The sequence below is a fragment of the Panthera tigris genome, chromosome C1, assembly GCF_018350195.1.
Source record: "Panthera tigris isolate Pti1 chromosome C1, P.tigris_Pti1_mat1.1, whole genome shotgun sequence".
NCBI lineage: Eukaryota > Metazoa > Chordata > Mammalia > Carnivora > Felidae > Panthera > Panthera tigris.
Genome location: NC_056667.1, coordinates 35,219,320 through 35,233,213, shown reverse-complemented (window position 1 = coordinate 35,233,213; position 13,894 = coordinate 35,219,320). Strand labels below are relative to the sequence as shown.

General features: G+C 46.3%; 2 protein-coding genes across 6 annotated transcripts in view; one reads left to right on the top strand and one right to left on the bottom strand.

Annotated features, from left to right (window-relative positions):
* ZSWIM5 (zinc finger SWIM-type containing 5) overlaps positions 1 to 8,494 on the top strand; it is a 73,229-nt gene extending 64,735 nt beyond the window's left edge. Inside the window, exons 12-14 of the mRNA XM_007077431.3 lie at positions 4,031 to 4,194; positions 4,688 to 4,769; positions 5,486 to 8,494. Of these exons, the coding sequence (XP_007077493.2) occupies positions 4,031 to 4,194; positions 4,688 to 4,769; positions 5,486 to 6,348 (1,109 nt within the window). The 3' untranslated portion in view covers positions 6,349 to 8,494. The remainder of the gene's footprint in view (positions 1 to 4,030; positions 4,195 to 4,687; positions 4,770 to 5,485) is intronic.
* A 981-nt stretch (positions 8,495 to 9,475) lies between these two features.
* UROD (uroporphyrinogen decarboxylase) lies at positions 9,476 to 13,894 on the bottom strand. Of its 5 annotated transcripts, none has more exons than XM_042996928.1 (10): positions 13,726 to 13,894; positions 11,992 to 12,104; positions 11,794 to 11,873; positions 11,655 to 11,717; positions 11,249 to 11,446; positions 10,962 to 11,123; positions 10,460 to 10,597; positions 10,197 to 10,297; positions 10,049 to 10,115; positions 9,476 to 9,714 (listed from the first exon to the last, which is right to left on the bottom strand). In XM_042996928.1, the coding sequence occupies exons 2-10, from the start codon at positions 12,017 to 12,019 to the stop codon at positions 9,553 to 9,555; spliced, it is 999 nt and encodes a 332-aa protein (XP_042852862.1). In that variant the 5' UTR covers positions 12,020 to 12,104; positions 13,726 to 13,894; the 3' UTR covers positions 9,476 to 9,552. The 5 variants fall into 5 exon arrangements, with proteins under 5 accessions (XP_042852862.1, XP_042852860.1, XP_007077350.2 ...); XM_042996926.1 differs by lacking the exon at positions 13,726 to 13,894 and adding an exon at positions 12,730 to 12,912 and having other exon boundaries at positions 10,989 to 11,123; XM_007077288.3 differs by lacking the exon at positions 13,726 to 13,894 and adding an exon at positions 12,730 to 12,911.

Here is a 13,894-nt window from a genome sequence, read left to right as displayed (position 1 = left end):
TTTTAAAAATTGGAGTGCCTGGGTGGCTCAGTTGATAGCGCATCCAACTTCAGCTCAGGTCATGATTTCGCAGTTTACAAGTTCAAGCCCCACAACAGGCTCTGTGCCCTCAGCTCAGAGCCTGGAGCCTGCTACAGATTCTGTATCTCCCTCTCTCTCTCTCTACCCTTCCCCTACTTATGCTCTGTCTCTCTGTCTCTCTCTCTCTCTCTCAAAAATAAACATTAAAATTTTTTTAATTAAAAAATAAAAAATGATTTTAAAATTATTTAAAAGTTAAAGAGAATCAACTTAATTTTATAAAATATTTTTGAAATGAAAAAATATATATTGGGGCACCTGAGTGGCTCAGTCACTAAGTGTCTAACTCTTGATTTTGGCTCAGGTCATGATCTCACAGTTGTGAGATGGAGCCCTGCATCAGGCTCTGCACTGACAGCACAGAGCCTTCTTGGGATTCTCTCTTTCCCTCTCTCTCTGCCCTTCATCTGCTCACTTTCTCTCTCTCCAAAAATAAATAAATAAACATTTTTAAAAAAATAAATGAATAAAAATAAAAACAATATATTTACATTAGCACCCCCCCAAAAGTACTTAGTGAATCTAACAAAATATGTGTAAGATCTATATGAGGAAAACTATAAATTTTTGATGAAAGAAATCAAAGATCTGAATAAATAGATATTCCGTATCCATAGATCGGAAGAATCATTATTATGTTAGTTCTTCCTAGGTTGATCTATAGATTCAATATAGTCTCAACCAAAATCCCAGAAAGTTATTTTGTGATACTGAAAAACTCTTTCTAAAAGCTAAAGACCTAGTATAGCCAACACAGTATTGAAGAACAAAACTGGAGAACTAACACTACCCAACCTCAAGACTTGCTGTAAAGCTACAGTAATCAAGGCAGTATGGAATTGGCAAAAGAGTAGACAACTAGATGAATGGAACAGAATAGAGAGCTCAGAAATAAACTGACACAAATATAGCAAACTGATCTTTGACAAAGAAGTAAAAGATAGTCCTTTCAACAACTGGTACTGGAAAAACTGCCTCCACCTGCAGAAAAAAAATATGTATAGACACTGACCTTACCTTACACCTTTCATAAAAATTAAAATAGATCAAAGGCATAAAGGTAATACATAAAACTATAAACCTAGGATAACATAGAAAATCTAGAGACCTTGGGTTTAGCAATGACTTTTTAGATACAATACCAAAAATATAATGCATGAAAGAAAAAATTGAAAAGTAGGACTTCATTAAAAGGAAGAACTTGTAGGACAGTCGGTTAAGCATGTGACTTTGGATGAGATTATGATTTCACAGTTTGTGAGTTCAAGCCCCACGTCCGGCTCAGGGCTGACAGCTCAGAGCTTGGAGCCTGCTTCGGATTCTGTGTCTCCCTGTCTCTCTGGCCTTCCCTCGCTCACTGTGTGTGTGTGTGTGTGTGTGTGTCTCAAAAATAACCATTAAAGATTTTTAATAAAAAAAAAGGAAGAACTTCTGAGTGAATAACACTGTTAAGAAACTGAAAAGACAAGTCACAGACTGGGAGACAATATTTGTAAAACATTTATCCGATAAAGAACTTGTATCCCAGGGGCACCTGGGTGGCTCAGTCGGTTGAGTGTCCGACTCTTGATTTAGGCTCAGAAGATGATCTCATGGTCGTGAGGTCAAGCCCTGTGGAGAGCTGAGCACTGAACATGGAGCCTGCTTGGGAATCTCTCTCCCTTTCTCTTGCCTCTCCCCAGCTTCCACACACTTGCTAACTCTCTTTCTTTCTCAAAATAAACATAAAAAAAAAAAAAGAACTCGTATTCCAAATACATAACTCTTAAAACTCAATAATAAGAAGACAAACAACTGAATTTAAAAATGGGCAAAAGACGGGCTCAGCTGGTTAAGTGTCCAACTTCAGCTCAGGTCATGATCTCATGGCTCATGAGTTGGAGCCCCGCCTCAGGCTCTGTGCTGACAGCTTGGAACCTAAAGCCTACTCCAGATTCTGTGTCTACATCTCTCTCTGTCCTTCCCCAGCTTGTCCTCTGTCTCTCTGTCTCTCAAAAATAAACATTAAAAACACTTTAAAAAAAAAAAAAGGGCTAAAGACCTGAACAGGTGCCTCATGAAAGAAGATACAGAGATGACAAGCATATGCAAAGATGCTCAGTATCACATGTCATTGGGAAAATGAAAATTAAAACAAAAAGGAGATACCACTGCATACCTATTAGAATGGCTAAAATCCAAAACATTGACAATACCAAATACTAGTAAGGATGTGGAGCAACAGGAACTCTCATTGCTTGTGGGAATGCAAAAGGTGCAGCCACTGTGGAAGACAGTTTGACAGTTTTTTACAAAGCTAAACATAGTCTTGCCATCTGATCCAGCAATCATGCTCCTAGGTATTTTACCAAATGAATTGGAAACTTCTGTCCACATAAAAACTTGCATACAAATGTTTGTAGCAGCTATATTTGTAATTGCCAGAAACTAGAAGCAACCAAAATGTCCTTCAAAAGGTGAATGGATAAACCTACATCTCATACAATGCAATATTATTTACCAATAAAAAGAAGTTAGCTATCAAGACACAAAAAGAAATGGAGGAACCTTAAGTGTGTGTTGGTTGGTGGAACCCAGTCTCAAAGGTTACATACTGTGGTTCCAAGTATATGACATTGTGAAAAAAGTTAAATTATAGAGACAATTAAAAAAAAAAGATCAGTATCCTTAGGGGGAATGAGGAGAGGGATGAAAAGGTAGAGCACAGGAGATTTTTAGAGCAATGAATCTATTCTGTACAGTAATGATGGGCCCATGATGCCATGCCTTTGTTAAAACCCAGAGAACTGTATATCTCAGTGAAGCCTAATATAAACCATGGTCTTCAAATGATAACAATATGTCAATGTAGGTTCATCAAATGTACCACACTAATGTAAGACATTAATAATAGGGGAAATGGGAAATGGGGATAGGAGTATGTAAGAAGTGTACTTTACTGTACTATCTGCTCAATTTTCTGCAAACCTAAAACTGCCTAAACATGAAGTCTATTAATTTTAAAAATCGCTTTTAAAGATGACAGAAGGAAAAAAAGTACTCTCTCCCATAATTCTGACATCGAAAGATAACTACTACTAAGACATTGGTATAAATATTCCTGGAGATTTTCTAATCATATATATGCGCACACATACACTACTACTACTACTACTTTTTTTTTTTTACAAAAGTAGGATCATAGAATATTAACTATATGCAGGTTGCTTATAATTCTCACAACAACCCTAAAGGTTATTATTTCTGTTTTATGGATAAAGAAACTGAGCTAGTAAGTGGCTGAACTAGGTTCAATTCCCAATGTATTTCATTCCAAAGCCTATATGCTCTTACCACTACACCTCTTTGTCAGACATAAGACCTACTTTTTGTTCTATCTTTACTTCACATTTTACTCCTTCATAAGATACACCGATCTTTCATATACTATACTACCTTCATTCAGTGACTTTCACTTCATATGGTATACATGCCCTTCCTGTGGTATATTTCTTAAGTCTCTGCACTAGTACTTTGTATAGAATCCTTGCCTGCTGAATAAGTGGTGGCCCGGCTCCTTTTTGCTCCAGGGAGCTGCAGTGGGAAGCAAACAATGGAACTAGCATACTTTTCTGACAATAATGCGGCTTCCTATCTCCTATATAAGCAGCTCTCAAAAGTCAGGTGTTCGTAAAAATTATTTCTGGGACCTAAGGAGACTGAGGGGAAAAGGTGAGGGATAGAGGCAGATGAAAAGGTAGAGAGAAGTGAATTCATGCAGGGGCCTGGTGAAGGAAGCAGTCTCCAGTGGGTTTAGTGGAGACACAGCATGTCTACCCAAAAGAGACGGTAGTATTCAGAAGCATTCAGTGAATTGATAGTAGCCAATTCAGCCAGTACCTATGTGATCAGTAGACTCAGGGAGACTTTAAAGAAGACCTGTCACTGTCCCATCTCTCGGCACCTATAGGGGACACTCTGAGGCTCCGGACAATTCTGGAAGCAATACAGAAGCACATCCATTCTTCCTCCCTCATCTTCAAACTGGCCCAAGATGCATTCAAGATTGCTACTCCCACAGACAGTAGTACTGACAGCACCCTGCTCAACGTGGCTCTGGAGCTGGGGTTACAGGTATGGAGGAGGAGTGGGTCATCCTCACTTTAGGCTTCTGGCCTTGTGATAAATGGTAAAGATAAGATCCCAGAGGCACTGGGCATGGGCCAAGTCTGGTTCTTTCTGTGTCCCCAGAGCACAACTTTTAGGCTAGACCTCTAGGTGAAGACTCTCTAAATTGGGCTCCATTTTGAAGTTGAGGCCAGAAGAAATGTAGCTTTAGGCTCCATAGGGTCCCCATCTTCTCCCCACCCCCTCCTTATCCCTCCAAGTCAAATCAAGCAAGGTGTGATAATAAGGACTTTATTTGTTATAGGTCATCAGAGAAGACTTCTATCTGATTGGTGGGAGGGGTGGGGCAGAAATTAAACCTGTCTACTTATTAGGAGAGAGATGGCTGCTTAAAGCACTAATAAATACTTGTTGCATAAATGAATGGCAAGGGGATGTGGGGATGTAGAGGGCCTAACAGTTAAGCTTAGCCCACTGGAAATGCCTCTTTTTTGCCCAGGTGATGAGGATGACCTTATCAACTCTTAACTGGAGGCGCCGGGAGATGGTGCGGTGGTTGGTAACATGTGCTACAGAAGTGGGTGAGTCTCCCACCTCCCTCTACCCCCAGGGGACAGGAGCTCCTAGGCCCTACTCTTGGGACAAGACAGCACATACTTAGAGCTCTCATATTCCTATTACTGATGGGACTGGTGGTAGGAAAGATGGCCTTTGTTTAGCTAGCCCAAGCTCTGCCCTCACTGCTTAGACATACCCTGATGTCAGCAGCACTTTGACCCTCTGATCAGAGACATGTATGAGAGATTGAATTTTCAGCCACCAGTATGTAAGTGCACCCTTGGGCGGTAGTTGGCCCAGTGGTTTGGTCCCAGTCCCTGTCTATGCCTCTGAAAAACCTCAGGCAACTTGGAGGCTCAGGCCCCCATTTAGAGCCCAATGTCCCAGCATAAGACTATACCCTGAGAGGCCCCTCTGCAGCCAGAGCCCCCAGGCAGATCTGCAACCCCTGCATTGGGGCAGGTAGACTACAGGCTCTGTTGTTCCATCCTTGTGAGGCACTAAGAGCACCTGCAGAAATCTTCAACCCTCTGACTTGGGGAAGGAAGGGATGGGAAGAGACCCCAAACAGGGTCTGGCCATCTGGGATGCTCCCTAGTTTGCCTCAGATCATCTCAAGGCTACTGAGGAAAAGGGAGAACTCATCTCTGCAGGCCAAGTTCTGACCCCAGATGGTAATCTGGGCAGACCTGGATGGAGACCCGGATGGCCACGGCTGAGCTCAGGCTCTCCCTGACAGGTGTGCGGGCCTTGGTGAGCATTTTGCAGAGCTGGTACACACTCTTCACTCCCACTGAGGCTACTAGCATTGTGGCTGCCACAGCTGTATCCCACACCACTATCCTGCGCCTCAGTCTTGACTATCCACAGCGGGAGGAGCTAGCTAGCTGTGCTCGCACGCTGGCTCTACAGTGTGCCATGAAGGATCCACAGAGCTGTGCCCTGTCAGCCCTTACACTCTGTGAGAAAGACCACATCGCCTTTGAGGCAGCCTACCAGATCGCCATTGATGCTGCCACTGGTGGCATGACGCATTCACAACTATTCACCATTGCCCGCTACATGGAGCTCCGTGGCTACCCGCTACGTGCCTTCAAATTGGCCTCTCTGGCCATGAGCCATCTCAACCTGGCCTACAACCAGGATACCCATCCGGCCATCAATGATGTGCTCTGGGCGTGTGCCCTCAGCCACTCTCTGGGCAAGAATGAGCTGGCAGCCCTCATTCCCCTTGTGGTGAAGAGTGTGCACTGTGCCACAGTGCTTTCAGACATCTTGCGGCGTTGCACAGTGACTGCACCTGGCCTGGCTGGTATCCCAGGCCGCCGCAGCTCTGGAAAGCTCATGTCCACTGACAAAGCTCCACTCCGCCAGCTGCTGGACGCCACCATCAATGCCTATATCAACACTACACACTCACGCCTGACACACATCAGCCCTCGCCACTACGGAGAGTTCATTGAGTTTCTGAGCAAAGCTCGGGAGACCTTCCTGCTGCCCCAGGATGGCCACCTGCAGTTTGCCCAATTCATCGACAACCTCAAACAAATCTACAAAGGCAAGAAGAAGCTGATGCTGCTGGTACGAGAGCGCTTTGGCTGAGAAAGCAGACAGCTCACTGCCAGGGCAGCCTGGGCTCCCAAGTACCACAGGTCAGGCCAAGGACACCAAAACATTTGTCCACCCTGAGAGGACTCTGAGCACCTGTGGCTGAAGCCAAAGGACCACAGGGCTAAGCATGGGAAAGTCCAACTCTAGCCAATATGCCTTCCTTGGCAAGGTTCTCACTACAGCCCACTGTTCCTGAAGGAACTGGGCCCTGCAGATCAATCAGAAACCCCACAACATGCCACCTCACGCCCCTATATCCTGCGTGTCCTGGGCATTGGCCCACTCTCCCTTGGCAAATACAGAACACTGTTCCGTCTCAGGGATTGCTTAACCAGAGAAACAGAAGCATTTATGGTACTGTAAATACTATAGTATATGTGTTGCCAATTACATTGTAAAGTTGTAACTATTTATAATTCTGGTTCTAATTTGATGGGTACTTGAAGTAGCTGTGGGTGGGAAGATAGGCTTGTTTTCTGAGGAGACTCACAACCATTTCTCAGGTTTCCCTTGCAGAGTATATACTGTTTGCAGAGGAAGAGTAGGGGTGGCAGGGAGAACAACGGCCAGTTATAATAAATCCCAGGTCCAGTCTATGCAGAAACCCAGCCTGCAGACACGGGTCATCTATAGCCCAGTGGTGGGAGAGGGGCAGGGCCAGGACTGGACTTAGACTCTTGCCTCATGAAGCCATGAGAACAGTGAAGCTCTTGCTCCTGCTACACACAGGTTCTCTAGGAGCCTGTTGAGCTCCTGAGAAACAAGTTCAAGGGGAGAGTGAAGGTCTGGGAGGCCACTGAGCTCATACTCATATTTATCTACTCTGGTCATCTTTGTGTTAGAGAGTATCTGGTTTTATCTCTAGTTATGTATGCGTGTGTATGTCTCTGTATGGCTAAGTACATGTATCTGTGTGCGTAGATAGATCTGTGCATACCTGTCTGTGCATATATATTTATGTGTATGTCAGTTGTGTGTGTACATGTGAGTACATAATCTGTGTGCTGGACTGTAGGTTTCTGTGTGAGGGTATACACATTTGTCAACATGTAAGAATACATACCTGTGTGTTCATGTTTGTCAGTGCACGTTTAGTGGGGGGTGCATACACAGATGCATGTGTAAAAACATGTTTGTATGCTTGCTCTCCATTGGTGTGTCTTTATACGTGTACCTATGTGTATTTTGACATGCAAGTATGTCTGTGAATTTGTTGGAGGATCTGCATGAATGTGTTCCTTTTCTTTTTGCCAGATCTCTCTTCCCCATTCCTCGTCATCTCTCCCACCAGCTAAACACGTTCCCCATCTCTTTGCCTCCCTTACTCACCATTCTCTCTCCAAACAAGCTTCTAAGCACTAGTCTCCTTCTACCCCAAGAGGGGCTCCTTTAGCTCCAGTTCTCTTCTTGCCCTATACTTGCTTTCTTCCCTTGCCTTTCTACCTCAAGCTTCCTCTGCCTGCCCATTGGTCACTGTTTTGGAGGCTGGGGCTGGAATGCATTTGGCCTTTCCCTTTCTGAGTAGTTTCTACCCCTAGTGGGCAATGCCTGTCTTAGCCCTAGCTGACGTCCACAGTGTACCATGTTCCTACTACCTTCCTGACCCCTGTGCTCAGCCTGGAATTGTTATAGGAGGTAGCAAGGGCTTTCAGAAGAGTCATTTGGATGCCAGTGTCTTGGTGTTTACTGTTTCACGTTTTAGTTCCCGAGTAGGGGGTGGGGGGATGATAGGAAAGGGGTGGTATAGGTAGAATGTGAACTAAGGACCTGTCTGCTTTATGTTCTTCTTTGACAAACTGTGTCTCTTTTTTCTCCACACTAACCAGTAAGTTGTTTTCACTGTTTGTGGCTACTTAAGTCTTACTGTCCAGCCATGGGCCCCTACAACCTCTCAGCCCCAATAGGTTGGTTTCAAAAAAGAAGACACTCCCATTTCTGTATCACGTATCACGATTGCCATTTTTTTAGCAAGTGTGTGAACTCACAGTGCTTTTCTATGAATAAATCATGGATCACAGAAAATATCATTTTTCTAAAATCATAAATTGTGTTCTCTCAATAAATGGGCCCTTTTCTCTCTTCTGCATTGCCCCAGGCTGGGACAAGGAATTGGTTGGGCTGATAGTGGTTGGGCTGATAGTGCAGTGGGTTCCTAGTAGTTTAAGGTGAGGGAGAATGACAAATGAAGAGTTTCCTGCCATACCACACCCCTCTCCAGTGTCCACAGGTACCTCAGACCTTGTCCCATGAGGTAGGTACCACCATGATGGGTAGAAACACCAAGGTCCTGGGGCGCCTGGGTGGCTCAGTCAGTTAAGCGTCCAACTTCGGCTCAGGTCACGATCTCGCGTCCATGAGTTCGAGCCCCGCGTCGGGCTCTGTGCTGACCACTCAGAGCCTGGAGCCTGTTTCAGATTCTGTGTCTCCCTCTCTCTCTGACCCTCCCCCGTTCATGCTCTGTCTCTCTCTGTCTCAAAAATAAATAAACGTTAAAAAAAAAAATTAAAAAAAAAAAAGAAAGAAACACCAAGGTCCTGAGAAAATTAGATTGTATGCTCAGAAAAGAATGCAGAGCAACCCTGAGCACCATAGGGCCTTTTGGCTTCAGAGACCTTCTCACCTTAAAGATGCAAGTCTAAATCTTTAATCCTAAGCATCCTAGTTTTGAGTCTTTATGTCCTCCCCCATATTTTGGTGTCAAAGCTGAAGGTCTCTCAGTTTCTACCTGCTTACCTAAATTCCATCTTCCTCAACAGGCCTCTCTGAAATATTCTAGCCAATTTTATGCTCCTCTCTGATATACACTCCCCTCCCTTTCAGACACAAATCCCTATAAATCTGGCTGTGTATGCTGTGGGACCCCATTTCTCTGCAAATGTCACAGCTTCAGCTGCCAGGAAGCTTTACCCAACCCCGTTTAGCTTTCATGCTTGGAGAGCTGAGAGCACGATGGTGGTGAGAGCACTGACATTAAGTCCTACAGTACATGTTCACTGACATCTAAGTTCCTATGACTTGTGGAGAGGATGCAGAAAGGGGCATCCAGGAAGGAGCAGAGGCTAAGAAGGAACTGAGGATAAGGGCAAAGATCTTTCACAAATGAAAGTATACGCTAGACTCCCAACTCTGAACTTTTATTCTCCTGGAAACAATCAATCATCTTTGTTAGTGGCAGTTGAGGGAAAACATGTATGCTCAGTTCTGTCGAAGCAGACGTGAGTATCTGTGCACGGCATCCACAAAGGCCCCCACATGTTCTGGGTCCATGTCAGGGTAAAGTCCATGGCCCAGGTTGGCAATGTAGCGCTGTGGCCCGAAGTCATTCAGCATCTGCTGCACCAGCCGTCCAATCTCCTCCTGGGGGACCAACAGGGCACTGGCTACAGGGGGGCCAGCAAACCCTACACTCACTATACATAATAGTGACACATACACATGTAGACATGCTTCTACTAAGTGTTATTCATTCAATCATTCACTCAAAAAAGTTTACTGGATGCTTAATATGGGCCAGGCCCTAAGACAACACAAATGAACAATTATAAAAAAAAAAAATCCTGCTCTACTAGAGCTCACTTAGAGGGACAAACAGATATAATAAAGACACAAACACACAGTAATACACACAACCATATCCACAACCATGGGAGTACACAAACTCACAGACATACACAGGAACTCGGATTGATACCTCAGATGCATACAGGGCACAGGGGTCCAGGTTGCCCTGCAAGGTCACCGTCTTCCCCACACATTCCCTGAAAGCAGAGTCAGTGCCACGTTCTGGTGATTGCACACATGGCAGCTGCACCCTCTCCACCTCACCCCCCATCACTCACCGGGCTTTCTCTGGGGCCACTGTCCAGTCAAGCCCAACCACCTCGTAGCCAGCTTGGGCCAGCTCTTCCAGGGCAAAATGTCCATCTTTAGCAAAGATGATCTGGAAAAGGGCAGACCTCTGAGGCTACAAAAGGACCTTGCTATGCCCACTAACCTATCTTGGCTGCACCTCTGCTGCCCTCTAGTGGTCACTTCAGTCCATGCAGGAAATACCCTGAAAGTTCCACGGGCCCACCTTCACTTACTCTTTCCCCATCCTTACCATGGGCACTGGTGCCAGGCCTGACTCCTGCAGCCTGGCCTTCACACGCTTAGCCACATCACGGATATAGGGCAGTGCAAATTTATTGAAGAGTTGTGGGCCAAGATGCCCTGCATGGGACTCAAAGAGCTGCAATGCCTACAGTTGGGAGGTAGTAAAGAGAAATATATAACACACAAAGAGGAAGAATCTCAGGCCTCACACACAGAAAGTATCTCAATTTTTCCCTAGTGACTTCAAACCCTCATACTGCTTAAGCCTATAAACCCAGATCCATTCAAAAAGTTTTGCCTTCTTTAGATCCCAGTGCTAACTTTGGTTTTTTAACACATACAGCATTGCCAATATCAACGTCAAGGTGGGCTTAGCTGCGCCAGCCAAATCACTGCAGGCCAAGCTTCTTTCATGCCTGGCATTAAGACACTTATCCTCTCAGATGTAGGAAACTCTGCTGCTTCTTTTCCTTCTAGACCCCAGCCTATTTCTCTCCCTCAGGACCCACCTGGGCACCAGCAGCCACTTGTCCTACCAGATATGGGACCAGAGCATCAGTGAGGATGCGAAGCAACTGGTGACTAGCCTGTGGTCTCTGATAAAGCCAGCGCTTGGCCTGAGCCATGGTGCTTGAGCTGCCACCCTCAACCATGTATGTCATCAAAGTCCACTGCAAAAGGATACAAAGAGAATGTCACAGGTGTAAAAGCCAGACTGATACTTCCTTCCCTTGTGTACACTAGACCCTCCAGAGTGATTTTCCCATGCCCAAGTCCCTGCCATGTTCCACATTACCGGGGCACCAGCAAAGCCAATCAGCGGCACACGCCCAGCTAGCCGTTGTCGAGTGAGGGTGATGGCCTGGAACACATAGCCCAGCTCAGAGGCCACTGTTGCTGGATCCCTGAGGCGTTCTAAGTCCCGCTCTTCTCTTAATGGCTCTGGGAAGCTAGGCCCTTTGCCAGGCACCATAGTCACCTCCATGCCCAGTGCCTGGAGGGGGAGAAAATATCTGGATTCCCAACCTGTAACTCTAGAAGGAAAGGCTGTTTAGCCCATGCCAAGAAGGAGGAAAAGGAGAATGAAACTCAGCCACACTCCATCTCTTTCGGCCCAAATTTTTCCGTTAGGTGAAGATAAGTGCTTATCTTGAGCCTTGCCTATCTTTACCCTTTCTTACTCATCAGGTTTGAGCAGGTACCTGGGGTACAACAAGGATGTCAGAGAAGATGATGGCAGCATCCAAAGGGAAGCGACGCAGTGGCTGTAGGAAATAGATGACAGGTTACTAGGAGGCAAGCGGAGGGCATAAATTCCTCCCTTTCTTGTGGAAGTCTCACCTGCAAAGTCAATTCACAGCAGGCCTCTGGGGAGCGACAGGTGCTGAAAAAGTCCTGGGCAGCCCTAGTTTCCCTAAACTCTGCAAACAGAAGAGGGAAGCAGGGCTCGACCTTGAGGAACCTCTGAACCCCTCCCCTACCCCTCAAAAAACTTCACCCTCCAGAGTTTCACCTAGACTCCCAAGCTCTGACCCTGACCTGGTAAGTAGCGGCCTGCCTGCCGCATGCACCAAACGGGAGTGTAATCTGTGTCTTCTCCCCATGCTGCTCGCAGGAACGTGTCATTCTTCAGCTCTGGAAAACCCTGGGATCTGGAGATCAGGAGGGGGTGGGGGTAGGTGTCAGTAAACTAGATTGGAGGTTGGGAAAGGCCTGGGTTCTTAAGGCGAATTCATTCCAACACCACTATCTGCCTTCTCCAGGCCAGTTCCTAAGCTGTGGCTCCCCACCCATTCCGCCTCTTCTTTGCCTATCAGATGGCGCACAAGACTAGAAGGGCCCGCGCTGGGGCCTCTATTTTACACAGTCCCAACTTGCCCCAGCTCAAAGCCAAAGCCACTAGAAAGACTGGGGAGAGGGGGAAGGAAAGCCCAGTAAGGATTGATTAGGGTCTCTGGACCAGAAAAATCTCAGGAACTGGGGTACCTATGGGCTGGTTCCGGAGCTTATAGATCCCCAGGCTGAGGGACAGTCAAGGAGAAATCAGAGTAGACGGTGCCGAAATACGGATCTTAATTGAGGATTAGAAAGTCCTGGGGACATCCCCTAAATGAAAGTCTCGGGAATCCATGGGTGGAGGATTCGGGATTCCAGCGACTGGAGTTCGGTTTGGGAGCTCTCCAGGGCGGAGGAAGAGGGGTATAGCGGCAGATTTCTGAGTTGGAAGACTCAGGTCAGAAGCCACACTGGCCACACCTCGTGGTGCAGGAAACTCACCCCAACCCGTTAGCCTCCATGATAAGCTGTCAGCGACTGCAAGCACAGTCCGCACTTTAAACTGAACTGGAACCTGCTCTGAGATCAGGCTCCACCCCTTCCTGGAATGAACCAGGGCCGTAGCCATGATGAAAGTCACATGATCAGACTCCAGCAACAGCTCCCGGGCTGTCCCGGCTGCTGCCTGTAGGACCACCCTACCTCCGTCACCGTAAAGTCCGCTGTAGCGACGCAGCAACAAACGCCGCCCCACGCCCACCCCACCCCCAAGAACCTCGCTATAACTACACCTTACCATGGCATCAGCAGTTTCCTCTCCTCTGATGAGGAGATGGTGAGGAGGCGTTACCAGGATGCCCTGGTAATCCCGAAGGTTCAGCCCAAGATTCACTTTTACTCCCACGCTCAATGATTCTAACAATCTTTTGCGTAATGACTAGGCACACCGTCGGTTACAGAACCAAGCCATCCGGGGAAATGAAATCATTAAATATTTATATAACCTACTAAGAGGCGGGCAGTATAATAGATGCTGAGGTTACAGTGGTGACCAAGACAGCCCCTTCCTTTAGGAAGCTACAGACTGGTGGGGAAACAGGATTGGCAAGCATAATAGTAAATGTTTTATGAGGAAAAAGCTAGAAGCAGCCAGCAAAAGCTCCTCGCTTAGCTGGGGAAAGCAGTGGGGGTATTCCAGGCAGAAGGAACAGCATGTGCAAAAAGAAGGCGCAAAAGGGGCGCCCGGATGGCTCAGTCGGTTAGGTGTCCGACTTCAACTCAGGTCATGATCTCACGGTTCACGAGTTCAAGCCCCACCTCGGGCTCTGTGCTGGCAGCTCAGAGCCTGGAGGCTGCTTGGGATTCTGTGTTTCCCCCTCTCTCTACCCCTCCCTGGCTTGTGCTCTGTCTCTCTCTCTCTCTCTCTCTCTCTCTCTCAAAAATAAACGTTTAAAAAAAGAAAAAAAGAAAAAAAAGAAGACGCAAAAGAACAAATACCTATTATGAGAACCAGAAGATTAATCTGGTGAAATTAAAGAGGCTGGAGATGTCTTCAGAGTCCAGATCATGCAGGCGCCCTTGTGAGATTTTCTTGTTCACTTTATTCTGTAGTAGTGTGGTAGCATACAAATAGCTTGGAGAGAAGGGAAGTGGGGCACTACATTCC